General features: G+C 46.3%; 1 protein-coding gene across 6 annotated transcripts in view; it reads left to right on the top strand.

The window, feature by feature from the left end:
• Positions 1 to 225: 225 nt before the first annotated feature.
• Positions 226 to 24,491, top strand: part of ST3GAL5 (ST3 beta-galactoside alpha-2,3-sialyltransferase 5) — a 50,459-nt gene continuing 26,193 nt past the window's right edge. For 5 of the 6 annotated variants that reach the window (XM_043603891.1, XM_043603893.1, XM_043603890.1 and 2 more), the window contains exon 1: positions 226 to 327. In XM_043603891.1, coding sequence (XP_043459826.1) covers positions 240 to 327 — 88 coding nt within the window. In that variant the 5' untranslated portion in view covers positions 226 to 239. Of the gene's footprint in view, positions 328 to 15,859; positions 15,926 to 24,491 lie in introns of those variants that run through there. The other variant, XM_043603889.1, reaches the window with a different exon arrangement.

The raw sequence follows: 24,491 nt of genomic DNA, 5'->3' as shown, positions 1-24,491 counted from the left end.
AGCCACAGTGGGTGGAAGCGTTGCGCGTCCCGGGGGCGGGGCCGCCGCGGGACCCCCCCCCCTCGCGAGCTCTGATTGGTCTCTCTTGTCCTCGTGATGCTCGGCCCCGCCCGCGTCCCTCCTCCGCATCCGCGCGGGGGAGCGGACAGTCTGGTGCTGAATGGGCGCGAGCGCTGCGCCGGGGGCGGGCGGGGGCGCGGGGCCCTGGGCTGGAGGCCGGCCGGCGCCCCCTCCCTAGCATGCGGACGAAGGCGGCCGGCGGCGCGGAGCGGCGTCCCCTGCAGCTGCGAACGGAGGCGGCGGCGGCGGCGGCACCTGCCGGCCGAGGTAAGTGGCGCAGCCCCCTTCTCGGCGTAGCGGGGCCCGCGGGCTGGGGGCGGCGGTGGCCATCAGTCCCTAACCCTGCCTGGCTGGGGCTTGGCGGCTCCTCCCCGGCCCCGCGGGCGGCTCCCAGGGCACGGCGCCCCTGGACGCGTCTCGCGGGGGAGCGGGCTGGGAGTCGTGGCTCCGGGCCGCGTGGACGGGGCAGGGGGCGCCGCGGCCCACGCAAGTGTGGACGCGGTGGAGGCTCAGGGGTGAACCGCCAGGTTGTCGAGTCCAGCCGCAGTGGCCCTTTCTCCCCCGGTGTTCCGCAGCGGCTCGGGGTTTAATTCATTGCTGGAAGCTTCCGAGCCAGCAGAACCGAGTTAACTCATTTCCCTGGGACGGGATTGGGGGACCCTCTGCAGTGTAACTAGCAGCTCCCCAAACTGCCCTTTGCATCCTTCCGTAAGGCGGGATGTGTGGCGTCTGTACGTAGAAATTCGCCAGTGACCTTCCTTGCCCCCCTCTGCAGCCAGCCCTACGAAAGAGACACGTTTTGGTGACCGTTTGCTTTCCTCTGAATTGTAAGCAGTGACTTGACATAGGCATGCATTCATTATACGCCTTTAGTGTGTAAATAACTCAAGGATTTTGGAGAGCATCTCTCAGAGGTGCCGGGCTAATAGGGAGAGGCGGGGGCTTGTCTCTACCCCACACCAGCTGGGTGACCTTGGCCAATACATATCCCCTTGAGGGGCTCTGTTTCCTGGTCGCTACTGGGAAGCTTGAGCTGCTGCTGATGGCTGTGGTCCCTTTCAGGCCTCTGGTTCAGTGGTTCTGACCAAATAATGTGTTTACCCGTTAAAGGGGTCCTACAAATCAGCTGACTTGAAAGATGAATTTTATGTTCTCATGTCTTAATTCGTGTAGGTGGCCTTTGCTTAATTATGGATCGCTCTTTTAAAAGAGAAAATAGTTTTATGTGCTGCGTTTCGCATCCTTGACTTGCCTGCTTGTGGTGCCAAGCACCCAGCTCAGTACTGGGGTTACAAAGAGGAAGAAGACTCATCTCCTGCCCTCTGGTGTTTAGCCTCACTCTCCTCTTGTTTTATAACTGCTAATCCTCTTCCACAGAGGGATGCGTGTCCTGAAACTGTGAGGAAGAGGAATTCATGTCTGTTGAGTGAAGGGGCACAGACTCAAAAAACATGATGGGTTGTGGTTTCACTTGTGTAATCCGGAAAGCTGGACAGTTTAGAAGAATGTCTTACATTTCTAGTCTTAGAGCCAGGATCACCTAAATTCCAACACATGCTTAGACAGGAGAGAGTGCTGTGAACTGCCAGAGCACTATAACCAAGATGTCATGGTTCTTTTTCCATGGCTGTCCATTATGTGAGTGCTGCTGTTTCTGTAAGATGAAATGGACCTTATTTGTGATTAGCAGCCATTTCTTCCTCTAAGCCAGAAAAGAAATGAGTGAGATGGGAAGGTATGAGGGAGTTAATGGAAGTGGGAGAGGGCCAACAGGCGTATATTCTAAAAAGTCATTTTATGGTTACCTATTTTGAAAATGCTTATAATTTTGGCCCAGATGGCCAAGTTAGTCCCATGCTGTTTGGCAGCAGTGAGGGGAGTTTATCTAGCAAGTTGGCTCTTGGGAGGTGAACAGACTATAATAAAAAAGGTTTAGAGCTCTCTGTGGGAGTCCATCCAGGTGCTGGGGGCCGAAGGGGGATGTCTGGGAGCCAGGAGTTCCTGGGAGGATTAAAACTCACTTTCCACACCCTTCTAGTTCATGAGGAACAAATTAATCTGAACTGCCTGTGGAGGGTTGAGATCATTCCCAGAGGGCATGCTCCATGATTTTAAGTCTAGCTGGGCAGCCTTGGCAGAAATAAAACAGCTGGGAAGATATACAGTGATGGTACAAACTTCCTAACTGCAGAGAAAGGAGAAGCAAGGGCTGAATCAGTGTGAAAGGCCTAAATTAGCAAAGGCATCCAAAATGGGGAGGGGTTGCAAATCACCAGCCTGGTGTGGGAAGAAGCCGTAAATATGGATAGCTACGTGTGGGGCTCCTCAAGGAGAGAGAACCAGCTTAAGCACACCTGCAGAGGGGGAGCAAGGAAGAAGTGTAAGGGAGTGGGAGAACAATGAGGTTAGAGGGTACAAAGACACTTCCAGGCTTGTCTTACCTGGACAGCTTTTTCTTTCCTTCTTTCTTTTTAAAGTATAGCACACATACTAGAAAAGTAGACACGCTGTAAGTGTACTGTTCACAAGTTTTCCAAACTGAACACACCCACGCACTCAGATCAAAGAGCAGGAGCTCCCCATGTGCTCCCTTCCAGTCCCTACCTCCCTGGGGGTAACCCACCACACCTGACAGTTCCATGCGTGTATAAATGGATCCTGCAGTATCTGACATCTTTCCTAATGAGTTAGGTTTCTGAGATTCACTCGTGACGCTGCCTCTTGCTGTAGTGTGCTTCCTCTCAGTGCTGATTTGGCCTTTGGGTGATTAATATATCACATATTTGTGCACTGTTGATGGACATTTGGGAAGTTTCCAGCATTTGGCTATTGCACATAATGTTGCTGTGACTGTTCTCGTACCCATCTTTGGTATACATACGTATGCATTTCTGATGGTGGTATGGTAGGTGTGTGATTGCTGGGTAATGGGCGTGTGTATACTCAGCTTTGGGAGCTGCAGGCAAAGCCATGTTATTCCAATTTTTTAATAACTACGTTGTTATTAGTGTGGTCATCATATGTTTATTATATGGTAATTAGTAGTTAATTTTTATTAGTGTAGTGTTAGTTTTATAATAGTACCTCCTTACTACTAGCTGATGAGGGCAACACCAAGTTTTCACCAAGGAGACAGGCAGGAGTCTTACCAGGAGTCATGATCATTTTCTATCTGGCTGTGCCCCATGCCCCATATTCTCTTGGCAAGTGCAGTCAGCTCCATGCCCCGGTCTCCCGAGTCACGCAGCAGCACAGGCCGAGCTGTGGGCAACCCAAGAGTTCTGTTGTCAGGGAAAAGTTTCTCTGGCCAAACTGCTTTAACTTAGCTCCCAGTTCCCTGCAAGCACTTCTGGGAACCTCTCTTCCCTTTTGCTTTCTAAACATTGTACTTTCTATATATTTTTTAGCTCCTTTTTTTTTTAATGTTTATTTGTTTTTGAGAGAGAGAGAGAAAGAGAGTGAGCATGGGAGGGGCAGAGAGAGAGAGGGAGACAGAATCTGAAGCCAGCTTCAGGCTCTGAGCTGTCAGAGGGGTTTGAATCCACCAACCGTGAGATCATGACCTGAGCTGAGGTCATATGCTTAACTGACTGAGCCACCCAGGTGCCTGGTACTTTCTATACTTGTTTCTACTTCTCTGATCTGCCTTCTCTGTGCTTCTGCATTTCTGTTAAGAATTCTCTCATGTCATTGAGGAAAAGCACAAGTCTAGGTTAGTCCTTTAAGGCTGTACAAGATATTTTTGTTCTCTTCCTCTGGCATGGAAAAAACATCCAGGATTAAGTTAAGTATCTAAAATCATAATAGTTAAGTATCATATGGTATGATTTGATTAATTCAAAGAGGGAAAATTGATAAAAATAAATTTAAAAGGTCTGCTTTAATGGCATAGTGGTTCTATCTTTTGGACATTAAGGCTATTTTTAATACCGAGTGTTATTTTCATGATTAAAGGCTTAAATATATTGAGTTCACAGCGGAAGTCGTTGTTCTATGATATGTATAGAGTTCCTTCTTCCCTGGCCACCTTTTCTCAGCTTCTGCCTTTTTTTTTTTTTATGTGTATTTATTTGTTTGTTTTTGAGAGTGAGAAAGAGAGCATGAGCTGGGGAGGGGAAGAGAGTCCCAAGCAGGCTCCATTCATCGTGGCAACACAGGGCCTGCCACAGGGCTCAGTCTCACGAATCGTGGGATCATGACCTGAGCTGAAGAAATCAAGAGTTGGACATTAAACCGACTGAGCCACCCAGGCGCCCCTCAGCTTCTGCTTTTTTATCCTCTTCTATCTTGTTCTTCACCTCCTTTCTGCTTCTGACAAACATCTTGGTCTCATTTCCTATTTAGACTCTAGTGGCAAGAGAGGAAGAGAGTATGGTCCTTTAACAGGGCTCCCAATACTCTCCTCCCTTTGCTTGTTATTTTCTGCAGTCACATCCTTAGTTTTCCAGGACTTGGTGGTTGGTGTAGGCTTCTTGCTTATCCTTTCTCTAGTCCAGTGGAACTGTAACTCAAGCCACACATAATTTAAAATTTTCTAGTAGCTACATTTAAAAAGTTGAAAAGAAACAGTTGTATCGAAGTTGCAATTTCTGAGGAATATAAGAACTTCTAAACTGTTATGCACCTAATAACACAGCTTCAAACAATGTAAAGTAAAAAGTGACAGAAGAATAAAAAAAAAAGTTGACAAATCTGCCACCAAAGTGAGAGAGATTTTATTATACATCTTTCAATAACTGATAAAACAAGCTGACTGAAAACCACTAAAGGGTTATTCCAGCAAACAATAAGCTTGATCCAACTGTTTATATAGAAAACATGGTCCCACAAATGAAGATTGTACTTTTACAAAAATTGAGTATACACCTGGTCATGAAATAAGTTCTAACATGTTTAAAATAACCAGTATCATACAGAACAAGTTCTCTGGCCACAGTGCAACTAAATTATACCAGTTTTAAATGCTATTTTGGAAAAAAAGTGAAAATTTGAATTTAAAAATATTTAGGCTTGAGAGATAAGTGATAATAATAAACATATATGTCAAAAGTTGTAGGATGACTTATACACTTAAACTAACTATTAGGTATAGTCTTACTTCCTCATATTAGCAAGAAAAATAGCAAAAATTAATTATTTAATTAGCTAAATTAAGACATTAGGAACATAGCAATTAAAATGAATCCAACAAATTAGAAGGAAGGAAACTTTAAAAAAAGGTGAAATTAATTTTAATAATATATTTTAGTTAACGCAGTATGTCCAGTATACTCTGAAATTAATCTAAAAATTGTTAATGAGCAATTTAAATTTTCGTGTTCATACTCGGTCTTTAAAGCCTGGTGTGTATCTTACTTATATAGAGCACATCTCAATTTGGTTTGGCCACATTTGAAGTACTTAACAGCCACATGTGGCTAGTGGCAACTGTACTGGACAGCACAGCTCTGGATCTTAGCCTGTTTTAAACATTGAGCTGATTTGTCTTGATAAAGGGGACAGTCAGGGCTAACTGTGGTGGTGGGGTTCAGTTTTCTGCCAAGGAAATCTAGGATCGTAGGAATCTGGCAGTGTTCAGTGGCTGGCAAAGGAGGAGTGGGCTTTTTGTGAAAAGCTTGGTAAACCCACTCCCCTCCTAACAAACCCACATGCTACAACACATAGATAGGTCAGAAGAAAAGATAAATGATATACTGACTCACTTTATTGTCACCTGCTCTAGACTAGACGACTAGACTAGACTAGAGCAGGTGACAATAAAGTGAGTCAGTATAGCATGCATATATATATATATATAGTCATTTTTTATGTATATGTCATTATACGTACAGCTCATTTAATTTTCACAAAAGCCATGTGAGTTTGGTATCGTTATTAGTTAAGAAACTAATAAAGTGTAGGGGACAGAGTCTGGGGAAAGTGTCTAGGGGACATTCTGACTCAGGCAGTCTGACCTGGAGGTGGCAAGGGGGCAAATGCATCCCTCCCTTTGCAGCACATAGTGTGTTCCTGCCGCATGCTTGAGAACAACTCCTGTGGAAATTCTTGGAAAGGTCATCCAAGGTGGCTGAGATGGCCGTGTTCCCTGTCCAGGTTGGCGTGTTCCCCTGCAAGCCATCGTCACTCCCCTGGGTCTCCACAGCAGGCTCATAACTGGTCTCAGGGCACAAAAGGACTTCCCCATCCCCAGTGTGGCTCAAGAGAGGTCTCTCCAAAATCCAGTTCCAATTAACTTCCCACCCAGTTGCTCCTTTTATCCCAGGATAAAAAATTTCCCATTTCCAGCAGGCCATGGCATGGTCTGCTTCTTTTCTCTAGCTTCTTTTGGTACCTTATTCCCTCCTGGGCTGGACCTTCAGGCACTCCATGCAAAATTTTCCCCTCCGTGCCTGCTGTCCCTGCTCAGGTGACACCTGCCTGCCCACCGAGTTCTACTCATTCCTTCCTGGGAGGACCTTTCCTAACCCCTTCCCAGACACACACACACACACACACCCTCAAATCTAAAACATCTTGTAACACAGCCCTCATTTCCATTGTAGAATAAATTTGAAAGAAATACTATGAAAATAATTACATTTGTGATAGATCTACTTGTCTGATTTTTTTTTTTTAATTTTTTAAATGTTTATTTTTGGGACAGAGAGAGACAGAGCATGAACGGGGGAGGGGCAGAGAGAGAGGGAGACACAGAATCGGAAACAGGCTCCAGGCTCCGAGCCATCAGCCCAGAGCCCGACGCGGGGCTCGAACTCACGGACCGCGAGATCGTGACCTGGCCGATGTCGGACGCTTAACCGACTGCGCCACCCAGGCGCCCCTACTTGTCTGATTTTTAAAATAAGATCATGAGAGCCTTTTGAAAAAGAGACTGTGTCCGTCTGGCCATTGCTGTAGCCCCAGGCACGTATTCCATGCTTGATTAAAACTGCTTATATGAGGGGCGCCTGGTGGCTCAGTCGGTTGAGCCTCTGACTTCGGCTCAAGTCATGATCTCACATGATCAAATGTGAGTTCGAGCCCCATATCGGCCTGCTGCTGCTGTCAGCACGGAGCCTGCTTAGGATCCTCTGTCCCCTTCTCTTTCTGCTCCTCCCCCGCTCATGCTTTCTCTCTCTAAAAAATAAATAAAACATTAAAAAAACCTAAAAACCTGCTTATATGAGGATTGCCTGGGTGGCTCAGTCAGTTAAGTATCCAACTTCAGCTCAGGTCATGATCTCATGGTTTGAGCCCCATGTCAGGCGTTGTGCTGACAGCTCGGAGCCTGGAGCCTGCTTTGCATTCTGTGTCTCCCTATCTCTCTGCCCCTTCCCCATTCATGCCCTGTCTCTCTCCCTCTCTCAAAAAAATGAATAAACATTAAAAAAAAAAACAACCCTGCTTATATGATTGGCAGCATGCTTCTTTGGGGCCTGCCCAAATAATGATTTCCCAAATATTTGGAGCAAAGAGGAAAAGGGATATGTGATTGGGTTATAAAAGGAAATTCTGTGTTTTAGCCATGCCTCTTACAGACCTAAATACCTGTTGTTGGCTTTAAGAGTTCAAACATATTTACTTTCTCTGAGCTTAAAGTGCCCCAAACAAAACTTTCCTTTTTTCTTCTCTAAGACTGTTCCCACTCCTTCAGTCTCAAAACAGCCAGGGCCTGTCAAACTTCAGGTCCCAATTGTGGTCCCTCCAGTTCCTTTTCTAGGGCCATTTTAGGCTTTTCTTTTCTTTTCTTTTCTTTTCTTTTCTTTTCTTTTCTTTTCTTTTCTTTCATATGTTTATTTATTTATTTTGAGAGGGGGAGAGAGAAACAGAGAGAGAACTTGCATGCTCGTGAGGGAGGGGCAGAGAGAGAGGGAGAAAGAGAATCCCAAGCAGGCTCTGCGCTGACAGCCCTGAAGCCGGGCTTGATTTTATGAACCGTGAGATCATGACCTGAGCTGAAATCAAGTGTCAGATGCTTAACCTACTGAGTCACACAGGTGCCCCTGGGGTCACTTTCTGATTTGAGTTTTATGTGACTAGCTTGCTGCTTCTAGGACGACGTGGCTTACTGAATACTGGATCATGACATAAACTACCTAGCAAATCCTTGACCTCTGTTTCCCTATCCACCTGGACAGCTGCTCCCTGAGAAATATTGCTGAGGTCTTGTTTGACGATGTCACTTCATAATTTCAAGACTTAGGAACCCATATCCCAACCCTTTCTTTTTGGGGGTGGGATCTTGGTAATTTCAGAATTTGCACACACACTTTCACATCGTCTCATCCCCTGTTTCCCATTAGGAAGGTCCTCGTGTTGGAGCCTATTTATATTGGGTCTCAGAGTCGATTTTGTTAACTATTATTTCTACTGACTTTCCCGTTCTGTTAAGTATTATTTCTTCATCCCTACTACTTATATCCTTTAGATCAAGAGGGAAATCTTCCATTAAAAAGGTACCTTCTATGAGCTCTGTGCTGACAGCTCAGAGCCTGGAGCCTGCTTCAGATTCTATGTTTCCCTCTCTCTCTGCCCATCCCCTGCTCATGCTCTGTCTCTCTCTCTTAAAAATAAATAAAAATTAAAAAAAAATTTTTTTAAGGTACCTTCTAGATTTTGCGCTATTTGTAGTATTCATGGGATTGCCACCGACTTGTTCTCCTTTACATATTCTGCACATATAATTTGTAATCACAGGGGCCCCCCACTGGAGAGCTCTTATGTAAGGTGTTTTCTTAGAGCTTGGATGGACCCAAAGTGGGGGGGGCAGTTCTCTAAGCAGTCTTCCCCCATTTATTCCAGTGTCTGTCTTATTCCCTCTGGTCTCCTTCTCTGAGGGGTACCCCCACCTCTGCCATTAAGTCCCCTCAGAGAATGGTGGAGTCGTGGCACTGCGTGGAGCCCTCTTGCGTGCTCTTTGCTCTTTTTCCTCCTATTACTGGCCTGGATTTGTTATGCAGGCCAGACCTCAGCTGGCAGGGTGCTAGAATAACAGCCCCTGCCAGCTCAGTCACCACATTCTGTGTGGCGTCTTTCTTCACGTCTCTTGATCGGCCCCCTCCTCACGGGGTCTGCTCTGGCTCGGTTGCAGTGACCTCTGTGACCTCTCCTTAGCTGCCTTCAGCCCACTTCCCATCGTGAGCTGGCCAGCCTGCTCCAGAGCCACGTAGGGCTGCCTGGCACCCCCTCCTTTGAGGCCAGTGTGGAGGTTGTGGTTCCGTCTTAGGCACATCTGCCGCTCTCGCCAGGTCCCCTGTGATCGGGCCAGAGCATGCCTCTGTGGGTATTTTCACATGGTATTTCTTCTGTCTGGATGCCTGTTCCTGTCTTCTGTCTCTGAAGTCTTGCCCATCCTTTAGGGACTCGTTTACACATTATCTCCTCAGGGAAGCCTCCCTGATGTCCTGTGACGGAGATGACGGTTCCTTGCTCGCGGTGCTCCAGGTGTATTGCTTCCCCTCTACCGTGGCGTTATTTGGTATTTTGGGTATGAAGATATTTTGGCCTTCCCTGGCTGGATTATTCATTTAAAGAAGAACGGGGCTGTGTCTTTTTATCTTTATATTCCCAGCGCCTGGTATATGGAAAGTGCTTATTAAATGTTTATTTAGGCTCTTTCCTTAGTTTGGTTGTTGTTGATAGTGCTGCTGTAAACATCAGGGTGCATGTACCCCTTTGAGTCTGTATTTGTGTGTCCTTTGGATAAAGACCTAGTAGTGCAGTTGCTGGGTCGCAGGGTTGTTCTATTTTTAACGTTTTGAGGAATCTCCGTACGGTTTTCCAGAGTGGCTGCACCAGTTTGCATTCCCACCAACAGTGCAGGAGAGTCCCTTTCTGTGCATCCTTGCCAACTTCTGTTGTTCCCTGAGTTATTAATGTTAGCCATTCTGACAGGTATGAGATGGTATCTCATCATGGTTTGGCTTTTTTTTATTACAAAAAAATTTTTTTTTAATGTTTATTTATTTTTGAGACAGAGAGAGACAGCACGAACAGGGGAGGGGCAGAGGCGGGGTGGGGAACACAGAATCCGAAGCAGGCTCCAGGCTCCGAGCTGTCAGCACAGAGCCCAATGTGGGGCTTGAACTCACAAACCGCGAGATCAGGACCTGAGCCGAAGTCGGACGCTTAACTGACTGAGCCTCCCAGGCGCCCCCATCATGGTTTTTTTGATTTGTATTTCCCTGATGATGAGTGATGTTGAGCATCTTTTCATGTGTCTGTTAGCCATCTGGATGTCTTCCTTTTAAAAATGTCTATTCATGTCTTCCTCCCATTTCTTCACTGGATTATTTATTTTTTGGGTGTTGAGTTTGATAAGTTCTTTGTAGATTTTAGATACTAACCCTTTATCAGATATGTCATTTGCAAATATCTTCTCACATTCCATAGGCTGCCTTTTAATTTTTTTGATTGTTTCCTTTGATGTTTATAGCAGCATTATCAACAATAGCCAAACTATGGAAAGAGCCCAAATATCCATCAACTATGAATGCATAAAGAAGATGTGGTATCTATATACAATGGAATATTACTCAGCCATCAGAAACAATGAAACCTTGCCATTTGCAGCGATGTGGATGGAGCTAGAGTGTATTATGCTAAGCAAAATAAGTCAGCCAGAGAAAGACAAGTACCATATGATTTCACTCATATGTGAAGTTTAGGAAACAAAACCAACACTTAGGAAGGGGGGCAGAAAAAGAGAGGGAAGCAAACTATAAGAAACTCTTAACGATAAAGAACAAATGGAGGGTTGATGGAGGGAGGTGGGTGGGGGATGGGCGGAATGGGTGATGGGTGTTAAGGAGGGCACTTATTATGATGAGCACTGGGTGTTATATGTAAGTTATGATCACTAAATTCTACTGAAACCATTATTACACCATATGCTAACTAACTAGAACTTAAATGAAAATTTGGAAGAAAAAAATGTTTATTTAGAGGATTGTTAGGGGGAACAAAGCAAATTGTACAACAATATGGACCAGCCCTCTGCAACTGGGGGTTTACAAGAGAATTAAACCCAGCTACTCTAGGGCAACCATTGTAAGTTATGAATAAATTTCTCTCCCATGCTTCTGGAATGATTCTAGTTATAGACCATCCTTGGGAGAATTGGGAAAATAGGTATTCAGATCCTTTTGGGCTCAATTCTCTAGCCAAACCCAGGTTGAAGAAGCCTGGTATAGACACTTTGATCCCAATCCTGATAAAATATACATATACAAAGAGTAAAGACTGATGGAATTGAAGACCAGAATGTTAACAGTGGCTATTACTGGGTCGTAGTATGACAAGCAGTATGTGATTTCAAAATGTTCTTTCCACTCTTGTATAATTTCTGAAGTTTCTAACTTTTTGATAATAGACTTGTAAAAAATACTTTTTGAATAAGCCAAGCCAGAGTTCTTAAAGCTGACCGCCTCCTCTAAGGCAGTAGTGAGTTGGGGTTTTTGTTTTTAAACGTAACAACATGCCGCACCAAGACCAGGAATCGTGGAGCTGAGCCCCTCAGCATTGCCGCTGGAGAATCGGGCCTCAGGTGTGAGGATGACTCTGGCTGTCAGCTCTCTGGACGTGGGTGTCTCTTTTTGCTGGCACTGGACACCTTCGAATTGAAGGGCTGAGTTTCTAGCAGGCATGCTCACCATGAGAGGAACTAGCATGCACATGGATACTCACATATACTCTCAAAAGTAAATCTAGGGGCGCCTGGGAGGCTCAGTCGGTTAAGCATCCCACTTCGGCTCAGGTCCTGATCCCACAGTTTGTGAGTTCAAGCCCCACATCGAGCTCTGTGCTGACAGCTCTGAGCCTGGAGCCTGCTTTGGATTCTGTGTCTCCCTTTCTCTCTGCCCCTCCCCTACTAACTCTCTGTCTCTTTCTCTCTCTCAAAAATAAACATTTTAAAAAAAGGTAAATATAGAGGTGTTTTTCCCCCTTGATTGCTCAGAGTGAATGTAACCCAGCGTTATTTGAATTAAGTCTCACATGCTAATTCTTGCTCATGACTTACTGCTTCAACCAGCCCTATTTTTTCCCCTGAAGTTTGACCTTGTTTGTCCTCATACAGGATTTCATTCTTATTCCGGCAAGAATCCACCAGTGGCTGCTGAAATAAGTATTTAATGAGAACAGGGTATTTATTTAGTGCCTAAGTATCTTCCATCAAGTTACTTATTAATTACAAAGGAAAAATAGTAACTTGACAGCAGGGAAACCTGCCTCACGCTACTTTAACCAATTGATCAAATTGAACATCACCAGGAGTGGGACAGTCAGCATCGTGTGGCTCCTGACAAAATGCATCGAGAAGAACACAGCATCAGTCTGTGATGTTTCTGCCAAAAATGTATAACTTGAATATAATCATGAAGAAATTGACAAACCCCAAATGAGGGACATTCTATAAAATAACTGGCCTGTGCTTGTCAAAAAATGCCAAGGTCATAAAAGATAAAGGAACTGTTTCAGCTTGAAGGAGGTTGAAAAGATATGACAGCTGAATGCCACATGTGCTCCTTTTTGCTCTAGGGCCATTATTGGGACTACTAGAGAAATTCGTATAAGTTCTTTAGATTAGATGGTATTGAAACAACAAAAGCTGCTTGATTTTTATCATTATGTTGTGGTTGTGTAAGGGAACATCTTTGTCTTTAGGAAATACTAAAATGTTAAAATATTTACAGGGGGAATATCATCATGTTTTCAACTACTTTCAAACGGGTAAAAAAGTAATATGCATATTATATTGTATTATGTAGCAAGACAGAGCAAATGGGGTAGAATGTTACCAGTTGGGGAGTCTGGGTGAAAGGTATCCAGGAATTTTTTTTGTACTGTTCACGCAATCTTTCTGTAAGTTTGGGATTATGTCAAAAAATAGAGTTAATAGAGTTTAAAAACTCGGAAGTCTGCAGGTCATGGTGCTGTGGCCAGTCTAGCATCAGAAGCCACATGGGGCTTTTCAGGGTCTCCCCTTTCCGTGGTCATTAATGAAGTCATTACCCACAACACTGAGCTCTCTTCAGCATTGGCTCTGCTCCCCCGGGCGTCAGCAGAAGACAGGGTGCAAGATCACCAAAAGTGCAGCTTCACCTGATAGGAAGGTTTCTTTCTTCTGCTGTCCGCTGCTCCCTTTCCAGAGACTTGACTCCTGCTGGCTGTCTTCAGGTAGCCTGGTCAGCCAGCTCTGATCCACACATTTACCTGGTTTAGACTAGACCTACCACTGTCCTGTAACAGAGGCTTCCCAGGCAGAATGTAACTTCGGAAATATATTTAAACACAGTTGAGAGTGTTGATGCGTGAGATCAGTGCACTTCACCAAGATGCTTTGGTTGAGCGCTTGCCAATAAGTAAGGCACAGGGCTCGCAGAGGCATGCTTTGCTTAAAGCTTTGGCATCAGTCAGTTATGGTCCGCCCTCCTGCTTGATGGAACCTCAGATTGTATGTTTTAGCAGAAATCCTGCGTCTTTTGCGTTCTGCATAAGCAGGGGCGGGGTCTTGTCCAGCCCCCACTGCATTTCATACAGTTTAGGACAACGTTCTGTGTTTTGGCTGGAGCCTCTCCTGTGGGGTGGGGTGACAGGGGCTGTTCTTGGATTCAGAAGGGGAGCTCTATGCTAGGGCCTGAGGTGTGTGTGGGGGTGGATCTGCTTATCAGAATTTGCAGAGAGGAGTTCCTCTGAAACTGTTCAGCCGTAGGGAACAGAATATGATAAGAACAGTGAAGCCTCTGTACCTCCTTCCTGTCTTTCTTTCCCTTCCAGCTCTCCTTTCACAGAAATTCCTAACCCTCAGCCTCCACTCCATTTTCTCCACTCTGTGTCCCCCACTCCTCTATTTCCCCTTTAATTTTTTTAAACCCATCTCCCTCCACTTATTCCAGCTTCCTATTTCTCTCTCCTAAATGGCCATAATGTATGAGCGTCCATTGAATCAGCTAAGATTTATGTTTCCTGTTCTTACTTTGAAAAGTAGGTGAGACTCATAAATTTTAGTGGAAGAAGAGGCAGTGGAAATGTTCTCATCCAATCCTGCTTTTTACATCTTAGCAAACATCCTAAAGAATGACTTGGCCATTATCAAACGGCCAAACAGTGAGACTGTTTTATCTCTTTTCCTCTTAAGAAACAAAACAAAACAGAACCAGCTTCTCTTCTATTTCCCATGGTGGTGGGGGGGGGAGGGTGGCAATCATTTGACTTTGTTTGTCTCCTTTCCCCAGGGCCCTGCACGTGCATGCGCACGTGCGCATGCACACACACACACACACACACACACACACACACACACACACACTGATTCTCATTTGAAAAATCCCATCCCTGTTCTCCATGATGTAGGCATGCTCTGGACAGTTCACAAATGCCCAGTAGTTGTGACATCTGGACACAGGGAAGGATCTGGTCCTCACGTCTGCACGTTAGGACCATGCTAACTCTGGGTTAGCTATTCTGCAGGAATCTGGGTACGGGCCTCTGATGAGTGCGTTCATTCATTTGTTGGTTCATTCCTTCAGCAAGTAGTTAAGTACTTCTTACATGCTAGGCACTGTTTTAGGTTCTGAGGTTATAGCAGAGAACACAATTACCAGACCTCTTTTCTAGGAAGCTTATGTTTTAGTGGGGAGAGCAGACAACAGGCAAATATGTCTGAGTCCTAAAGAGTACTGTAAAGTAAAGCAGGGGTGAATAACAGGGCTTAGGGGTGGGGATGCTCTTTTACAAGGAAGGTGACTTTTGAATAAAGACCAGAATAAAGATGGTGAGGGAGAGAGCCACCTGGAGGCCTGGCAGAGACAAATGAAGACCCTGAGGTGGGGTGGGGGTGGAAACAAGAGACCTCTAGGCTGAAGGGGAGTGAGAAGGGAGGGGAGTATAAGAGAGAGGTAGGGAGGGGAAGAAGGTTCTGGATTTGACCCTGCAAGAGGTGCTGCTCTCGACATCTTTGTCATGTTAGTAAAATCTTGGAGAAACACCATGTGTAGTTTCTGGGCATGTTCGAGTTTTGGAGAATGTTTATGTATTCCAAGGACTCAGAATTAATTGCCTTAGCATCTTTAAACATGTAAAAAGCCAGCAACTGAGTGAAAGTAATGGTGTATTCTCAGCCTTAGAGGAATGCTGGTTGATTAGCAGTAGATTAAAACGCACACCTCGGAATCATTGAAGTGCTTGCATTTAAAAAAAAAAAATTTTTTTTTTAACGTTTATTTTTGAGACAGAGAGAGAGCATGAACGGGGGAGGGTCAGAGAGAGAAGGAGACACAGAATCTGAAACAGGCTCCAGGCTCTGAGCTGTCATCACAGAACCCCATGCAGGGCTCGAACTCACGGTCTGCGAGATCATGACCTGAGACGAAGTCAGATGCTTAACTGACTGAGCCACCCAGGCACCCCTGAAGTGCTTGCATTTTGGTTGGTGGGCAAAACTAGTAGAGTGCGGATGCATTCATGGAGCAACGCTTTTATTTTTCATTTCAGTAGACAGGTCCTTGTAACTGCACAGTTTGTAGGAGGACCTGAAAATCTTTAAGCTGAAATCTGTTGTTAATTACAGCTTACCAGAGAGCAGAGTTTCTCAAAGTACCACACCCACATAACTCAGGGGAACTTGCTTAAAATGCACATTTGGTGTCCTTGCCTGTTCCTAGCAGGTGGAAAATTCTGGAGATGAGGTCTGGGAATCTCCATACTTACAGCCTTTTCCAGTGGTTCTTGTGCATGCTCAGGTTGGAGAACCATTGGCCAAGACAGTGGTGGAGGCATTGACTATTTATTTCTTCTTCTTCTTATTTACTTACACAATAGATGTTCATTACTCACAGTTCTGGAGGCTGGAAACCCAAGATCAAAACACTGACAGATCCTGTGTCTGGTGAGAGCCCTTTCCTGGTTCACAGATAACCATCTTTCCATATCCTCACCTGGTGGAAGGCGCTGGTCATTTCAGTTGAATGAATCGTAGAAGACAGGAGATGATTGGGTGTGGTCTCTGCACCAGAGCTCTTCCAGCACTTCCTTTGTGGTCTTGATATCGTGGGTGAAATTTCACATTCCTAAAAGACAAGTAAGACACTGCCTACCCAGTAGAAACCGGGCAGGACGGTGTAGAGGGAGTTTTCCCCCTTGGGTGGAAGGAGTGGAATGGGATAAAGGTGCTTTGCTTTGATCGTATGGATCCAGGAATGAGTGTGGCCCTTCCATCCCCATGTACACCTGGAACTCGCATACCCTGCAGGCTGGTGCTCTGCCCTGGCTGCTGCGTGAATGCAGGCATGTGCCTGTCTGTTGGCTTACACATTGCACAGGTGAGAACACGATCACTTACCTTGATGAATCCAGTTTCTTGAGACCATGCAATCCGAACCAAATATTAAAAATATTAGATCCTGAAACTCAAGTATCTTCGACTTTTAGTTCACAGTCTTTGGTTTTCCGTTTTTGCGGTGAGTTTAGTTACCCTCAATACTTTAGGAATATGGCAGTGTTGGAATGTTCATACAGATGGTGATTTTATCCCAATGGATAGAGTTTTGCCCCCCAGGGGACATTTGGCAATGTCTGGAGACAGTTTTGATTGTCACAGCTGGGAGAGATGAGCAGGACCAGAGATGCTAGTGGCATCTGGGGAGCGGAGGCCAGGGATGCTGCTACACATCGTACACAAGACAGCCTCCCACAACAAAGAATCACCCAGCCCCAAATGTCAGTAGTGCTGAGCTGAAGAAACCCTGCAAAAGATCAGTTGCATGCCTCTTATCTGTGTTGTGTCTTAGGATTCTTTTTTTTTTTTTAAGTTTATTTATTGTGTGTGTGTGTGTGTGTGTGTGTGTGTGAGAGAGAGAGAGAGAGAGAGAGCGAGCGAGAGCGAGCACTCAACAAGTGGGGTGGGAGGGGGCGGGCAGAGAGAGGGAGAGACAGAATCCCAAGTAAGCTCTGGAACATCAGCACAGAGCCTGATGTGGGGCTTGAACTCAGTAACCGCGAGCTCATGACCTGAACCAAGACCAAGAGACAGATGCTTAACCGACTGTGCCACCCATGCACCCCTATGTCTTAGGATTCCAAGTGAGCTTTCATACAAACAAAGTTCCACAGCTAAAACTGGTTTGGAATTACCTAGATTGTCTGCCTGAGTGGACAGGAGGACAGGTTGACTTCTGGAATCAGTAGGAGAAAAGTAACATGTCACGCAGAGCTCTGGAAGCCATAGGTAAGGCCCTGGACTAGAGTACTCTTGAGCTTTTCTGACAAAACCGCCATTCCCCTACCTGCAGCTGCCTCTCCCTGTGGGGTGGGGGTAGGAGCGAGTTTAGTGTAGAACTTCACTGGCCTGCTGCTGCCCTGGGCCCCCCGGCCCTGCCGCTTTTGCCCTGTGCCCACGTTTGGGCTTTGGCGAGACAGCCCAGGAGTCAGCTCTGTGACTCGACCCTGTCTGTGTGTGTGCTGAGTGGCAGGTGCCGTGTTTCTAAACAGCCTCCTTGCTCCCATGGCTCTCCCCACACCACTATGGATACATTCTTGTCATCACTTCCCTCCACCTTGGGTTTCTAGAAAGTGGGGACTCATTCCAGACTCCCATCTGTCATGTCTCTGCATGCCCACAGAATCGATGAAATGAACGTTTAGAAATCACCCATTTTGTGTGTGGGCACCCATTATTGCTTGTTTAGGATAAAGCAATATAAAGTGCATTTTGTTTAGGACCTCTCAGGCTGCTTTCTTAAATAATTGGACTTCAGAGTGCTTTGAACCCAGGCTTGGAATTGTCATGTCAGGGTTACTGATTTTGCTCAATATTTCCTTTTGTGATTTCCATCAGTACTTCCTGTGTTCCTTCCCTTCCTCCCTGACCCCTTGAAGGTGGGCTTACCAAGGTTAAGAAGGCTCTGCACTGTGTTCTTCCCCTCCGGGATCTTATCTCTTTAGAGCAGTCTTAACTGCTACCTTTATCGAAATGTCCCCGGACCTTATCTGTTGTGGCACATCCTACTATTGACGGTTACAGGTCCCCTGTTTCCTTCCTTACTGACAGAACCCTAATTTTGTTTGGGGAAGCCTGTGGCCCAGCTTGTAAAAGTTCCTGGCTAACTTCGCAGCCGGGGGTAGCCACATGATGCCGTTCCCGTTCTGGCCAAAGAGATATGAATGAGAGACAAACAGATGTAAATGGAAGCCTGTCGGTTTCTAATTTCCGGGGAAGGTTTCCCTCTCCTGATATAGGTGCTTCCCCTTCCTTTGCATCTCGTCCCTCTTCTCCTTCCTGCCTGGACTGTGGAATGGAGGTTGGCCACGTATGAATGCTGGAGGAACAGAAGCTTGGGGGGTGGATGGGTGGGTCTGTGGCATTGCATCAGGCTGGCCTGCTTGCCCCTAGATTTCTGGTTCTGTGAGAGAACGAAACCTGACTTGGCTAAAAGCCATGATACCCAGGTTTCTGTTACATGCAGCCAAGGGCACCCTCTGACTGATATTCCAGGGCCCCAAGCCCGGGTTCTCAGTTGTAACAAGACATATCAGCCTGGTGGCCCACAGGCGTCTGAGACTCAGCAGGGCCAAACTGACCTTTGTGTCCCCATAGCTTCCATCCTTGTGACCTTTCTCTACAGAGAGCTCCACCATCCTCCCCATCACTTGAGCTGTCTTCCCTCCTGCCTGCTAAGCACATCTGGTCTATCCCAAGCCTTGTCGGTGCTGCAGCCGAAGCCCTTCCTCTCCCCACTGCTGCTGCCATCTTTGCTGAGGCACCCAGGATCTGCGGCTGGGAATGCTGGGCTGGCTCCCCACCAGCCTCTGGTCTCAGGCTCTCCACCCCTGCCCCTGCTATCCTTGCTGCTTCCCCATTGATTTTCCTCCACATTTCATGACGCTTCTTGAATAAAGTCCTCAAGGGCTTCTTGTGATTGTCCATGACCTTCTGCAGTCTTCCATATGACCTCGTGGCGTGTCTTAGGTTGGGTTCCATAGAAGCAGAGCCTGAAACAGGACTCAGGGGCCCCTGGTTCATTGAGGGGGCTGCCAGGAGAAAGGGGTGAGGTTGGGGTGGGGGGAGAGACAGGGAAAGGAGCTGAGCACAGCTGTGGTCCCAGCTGATTCCAGGCGTTCTCCCGGAGGCACGAGGGCTAGTCTTTTGTACCTCCTCAATCAATTGGGTGGGGCTGTAGGACAATCTGCTGAGTGGGGGCAGATGCGTGCTATTGGCAGCGGGCATTCACAGCTGATCTGTGGCCCCAGCCCTTGGGTGTCCAACAGGACCACAGTATTGCCTTAACTCCTGCCTGCGCCCCACCCCCACCCCATGCCAGTCATTTGCTGTTCCCCAAACTAACCAGGCCTCTGCCCTTTGCTCATTCCATTCCTTCTGCCCATAGAGTGCCTCTTCCCTCCCTGCCCGGCCCCTCTGCTGCGCCCCCTGCTCGTGCTGTGCATTCTCCGGGGCACCCCAAAGCTGTCTTTTCCCCAAGGACAGGCTTCCTGCCTCGTCTTCTGTTCTCCTTTATTAAGTAGAAGCCTTCATCTCAAACACAAAACCCAAACACGATCTAAGTGACTATTTTCTCAACTTTCCCTGGATGGTACATACCTTATACCAGTCTTGTTAAAGGAGAGGAGTTAATTTGTTCCATACTGTGGATGCCTGAGGGTTTAACTGTCTCAGACCCGGTGGGCAGGGCTGGCTGCCGGGGTGGATGTTGTGTTGAGCCTCCAGCCAAATTTCCAGCTGCCTCCAGGTCATCTTTGTCTAGTTGTTTATCATCTCAAATTCACCACATCATCACAAAACTACAAAAATTGACTCCCATCCCTGTCTTTCCATAACTGGGATGCAGCTTTATGCTTGCTCACTTATCACGGCTGATTGCATTCCTTTTATCATTTCTCAGTAGATCTCTGTCCTGTCCCTTTTTTCCTGCTCCTCACCAGGGCAGGCCTCGGGCTCCCCTTTCATCTGGACAGCAGCGAGCGCTCAGTATCCTGCCTCGCTGTCCCTCAGTGGGCAACCTAGCATGCAGCTGTGAAGTCCTCTGCTCCCAGAATCCTCCCACCTTAAAAGGCATGTTCTTTCAGCTGCTGCCATATTAACATCTGAGCTGTACCTGTTCTCCTTTCCAGGCAGTGCACTCCAGCCATGTTGGCTTACTCACCTCAAGTTCACATTTTTGTTTATAACAGCCTGTGCCTTGGCATGCCTTCATTATTAAAACGAAAAACACTTCACATATTCGCATACGTTCCCTTCCTAAAGCACCCCCGGTGGAAGGGCATGGACTTGGAGGTGAATAGATGTAGGTTGGAATTCTTGGCCCCTTATCCACGTATGACCTTTGGCAGGTTAAATGCATCGCAGTCCAACGAAAGGGGTGTTTTTAGGATTCGGTGATATTGTGTGTAGGCTTTACCTCCCAATAAATATGAATGCCTTGTCCACTCTTGTACCAGTAGTTGTCTATATTGGTAATTTGGCAGTTCCTCGTGTCCTGCTTTGTGGTGTCTGTTCTAATCTTGTCTTGAATGGTTAATTTTTCATTCTGAAAATGTTAGTGCCATTTCTACAAATAGACCGAAAACCTGGGCCTGGCCCTTTATCCATCTGGGCCTGGCCCTTTATCCATCAGGGCCTTCATAAGAATTATTTCTTCACCAGGCATGTAAGCATTTGAGAAGGATATGTTATGTTTTTATGTGTGAGTAGAAATACATAATTTTGAAAGCCAAGACTTTTCTGCATAAACATGCTCAGCAAAGCCATGATATGGAGGCTCTTATCCCAGCAGTTTGGGCGGGAAGAGGGCCAGACTTATGAGTCCTGGACCCTAGCACTTAGGAGGAGGCAGTAGGGGAAGAGCTGCCCACGAAGGGGGCGGGGAAGGAGAGCAGGAGGGACAGAAGACAGGCAATCTGTTGGTGATGGCCTGCCAACAGAAGTCCTTGGGCGAATGCCTGAAACCACCATCACCTCTGAAACTCTCATAAGAAACCAAGTATTTGTTCAATAAGTATGTATTAGGTGCCTATTATGTGCCTCTTACCATTCTAGGCACTGTGAATTCAGTGGTTAGCAGAGTGAAGAGCCCTTCTTCCTTGCAGTCTGTACTCTGGTGGGGGAGACAAGAGACAAATGTATATTAAAAGGGAAAAAATGTATAAATAACATGGCTCCTGATAGTAAGTGTTCCAAAGACCAAATAAAGCATGCACATAGGAATCAACATAGGCAGTTTTGGTAAGTAGGGCATATCTGTAGTAGTTCCATTATTCTAGACTAAGCAGTCTTCATGTTACGTAAATGAATTGACTCGAGCGGAGGGTTCCGATCACCAAAGTGAGTTCAGTCTGTGTGTGCACGTGCACAGGTTGGCAGGGGTGGCTTTCGTGTGGAGCAGTGTTCGTGACACTCTGCTTCTCCAGCTGATGCTGGCGAGTGCGAGCCCTCGGAAGCTCTAGGAATACTGCGGTCATCCTTCATTCATCTGTTGATTTCACTCACCAGTTTTTTGAAGACCCCTGATGCTCAGGTAGAGCAGGCATGCGGCTTCCACACAGTGGCAGGGGGAGCTCAGACCACCAGGACTTGCTGAGTGTCAATGTTCTTCATTTTGCTTCTGCATAAATATATTTTTTCCCAACTCAGCAGACCCCCCTACAAAATATAGTAACTTAGAAACTTACAGTTCCTACTACTTTTTTTTTTTTTGCCTTTAAGTGCTTCATTTATGATATAGTGTTCCCAACACACTAAGAGATGCTTCAGCGTTCCTAAAAATATTTTTCATTTGAGTGGTTTTCAAATTTCTTTTCATCCTAGGGGAAGGACCCTTCCTCCCGCCATGAAAATGTCTTTAAGTTGGCAGAGATTAAAACGGTAATGCACAGAATGCAAAATGAAAAATAAACTTACCCACAATTGTTGATTATGATCGAGAAGCCCTGGAGATCGATCGGGGCTGGGAATGAAAGAAGCCTAAGGGGAAGGTTTGCAGCTTGGGTGGCTGAGTGGATGGTGCACCTTCCAAATGATGGGAAGAATAGAGGCAATGCCAGGTTCTGCCCTGTACTGTTGTCTGAGATGAAGACCGTAGGCAGGTTGTTGGACACATAGTCTGAGCTTGGGTGACAGGTCTGCACAAGGAGTTGGGTCTAGGGGTTACTCACTTGAGGACATGGGTTAAAGGCTGGTGGTGGAATCTGGTGGTATTCAGGGAGGAGATTGTGCTGGGGGTGGAGACCAGGACCCTTGAGCCATAAGATGTGCATGTGGGAGTTCAAGGGAAGATTTAAGAAGTTTAAAGGAAGTGTGTTTCCAAGGTATCCGAGGCATGGTGTGTAGACTGGTTGAAGGGAGGTAGACAGGCTGGAAACAGCTTGGCCGTCGCAGGGAGCAGTGACAGCGAGGGGCCAGTGACCAGTGAGCACTGAGCATTGAGAGGTTCTGCAGGTTGAGAAAGGGTTTGGAGGAGTATGTGAGGGGCTTCAAGAGGATGTTGTTTCTCCAGAGATACCAGGAAGGGGAATGGAATCGACTCCATGATAGGGCTGGAGCCAAAACTGTGGCTGGAAGTGAGGGTGACCAAAAGGCACAAGAGCCTTAAAGCCTCAACAGATGAAGCATATCCAATGAGACTGGGTGCCTGTAAGTTCCCTTTCTGTGGGATAATAGTAGCAACAGCCAGCAAGTACATGGTGCTTATGATGTGCAATCACTTTCTCCATGTGAATTCTATGAAGTTGGTAATACTGCTACACCCATTTTACAGATGAGGAAATGGAGCTGCAGGAGTTACAGTGATTTGCCCAAAGTTTCCCCACTGGTAGGTGGAGGAGCTGAGCCCAGGTGACGGGCTGTAGATACTATGTTCTCATACTCCTTCTCATGAGGTCCTCTCCAGTATGATTAGAAAAAAACAAAACCGCTTTTTTTTTTTTTTGAGCATATGAGCAGGACTAGACCTGCTGTCACCCCCAGAGCCCCTCCTTTCCTTGAACAATCCCACTTTCCTGAAAGTGGCACGAGAGCATCATCTGATATACTAGTCACTGTCCAGCAGGAAACCAGAAACGATGTTGATGCTTCTGGCAGGGAGGGTTTTCATGCAGGGGATTGATCACAAAGACATCGGCAGGCCTGGAGATAGCAAAGTGAGAGAGAAGTGTCAGCCAGAGATCAGGGAGCTTCTGTCACCCGGGGCTGAGGCTTGTACTTGTCACAAAGCTTCTGGAGATGCCATCACTTCTCTCAAGTAGCAACCGCAGACACTGGATGCCCACTGATGGTGTGGAGTCACATGTAGTCGCCCTCCCTTGCCTGTGACTGTCACCACCCCTGTCAGAACCTGCACTGCGTCAGGGGACCGGAAAGGTTGCTTCCTCCTCTTGTCTTCCAGTCTTCTACCAGGACATCCCCCAGTCACAGCTCAGCAGGAAGCCGGCTGGCCACAGTCTGAGGAAGGAGATTCACAGGCTTACAGCCTGCGGGGCAGTGCTGTCCAGCACACCAGTGACAGGCAGAGGTGGAGACCCGCTTCTCTCTGACACTGCGGTCTCTGGGTTTGCTGGAGGTCCACCTTGGTGCAAATCATGTGTCATTCTGGTTGTAAAAACAGAGACATCTTAGAATGTCTGTTTTATATACATATAGGTTCCAGGTAGCCTGCTGGTTCCCACCACTTGGCTGGCCATGCATTTGAGTAACCTCAAGTTGTGGTGTTTAAAAACGTTCCAGGGTCTCAGTTGTTCTTCAGGAAGGGTTTACTAGTGAGGTCCTTGGCACTGTTTTTTGAAACTCTTCAGAAGGATACTTGTCTACAAAAATCCTGCACTGTAGTGCTACACAGTTAAAATTAGAACTGATGGAGAGATTGTTTCTAGGAGCAGAAAGATTAAATACTTGAATGTCAGTTTGATAAAAGATTTTGTTCAGAGGAAATAACACAACTTGAATGGAAATGAAGTGTATAATGAGATACAACTGTCTCTTGGCCAAATGACTATAATAAAGATATTATTTCTTAAATTAATATATAAATTTATCATAATAGCGTAATATAATAGGTGCCTATATTAGTTGAGATATGACTTCACTTTTAATTAACAATATCTTAAGCAAGACAGAAGTTTAGCTCTCCACCTTATAACAGCCCAGAGGCATGCAGTCCCAGGTAGAATGCCCATGGGGTTGTCCAGGAACCCAGGCCCCTTCTCTGTTGTTGCTTCACCATCCCTTGGTGACGTGCTCTCTGTGTGGTCCAGAGTGGCTCATCATGTGTCAGTATTTCAGTCAGCAGGAAAAGAGATAAAGGTGTATGCCAAGGAATACACCCTGGAAGTTACACAAGTCACTTTTGCTCATATCTCATTGGCTAGAACTTAGTCACAAAGCCATACCTAATTCCAAGGGAGGCTGGGAAATGTAGTCTTCATGTTGGGAGGCCATGCACCCTAGC

This window comes from Prionailurus bengalensis, chromosome A3 (genome assembly GCF_016509475.1).
Source record: "Prionailurus bengalensis isolate Pbe53 chromosome A3, Fcat_Pben_1.1_paternal_pri, whole genome shotgun sequence".
NCBI classification, from domain to species: Eukaryota; Metazoa; Chordata; class Mammalia; order Carnivora; family Felidae; genus Prionailurus; species Prionailurus bengalensis.
The sequence above is the reverse complement of the archived record's forward strand: the minus strand, read 5'-3'. Positions and strand labels throughout refer to the sequence as shown.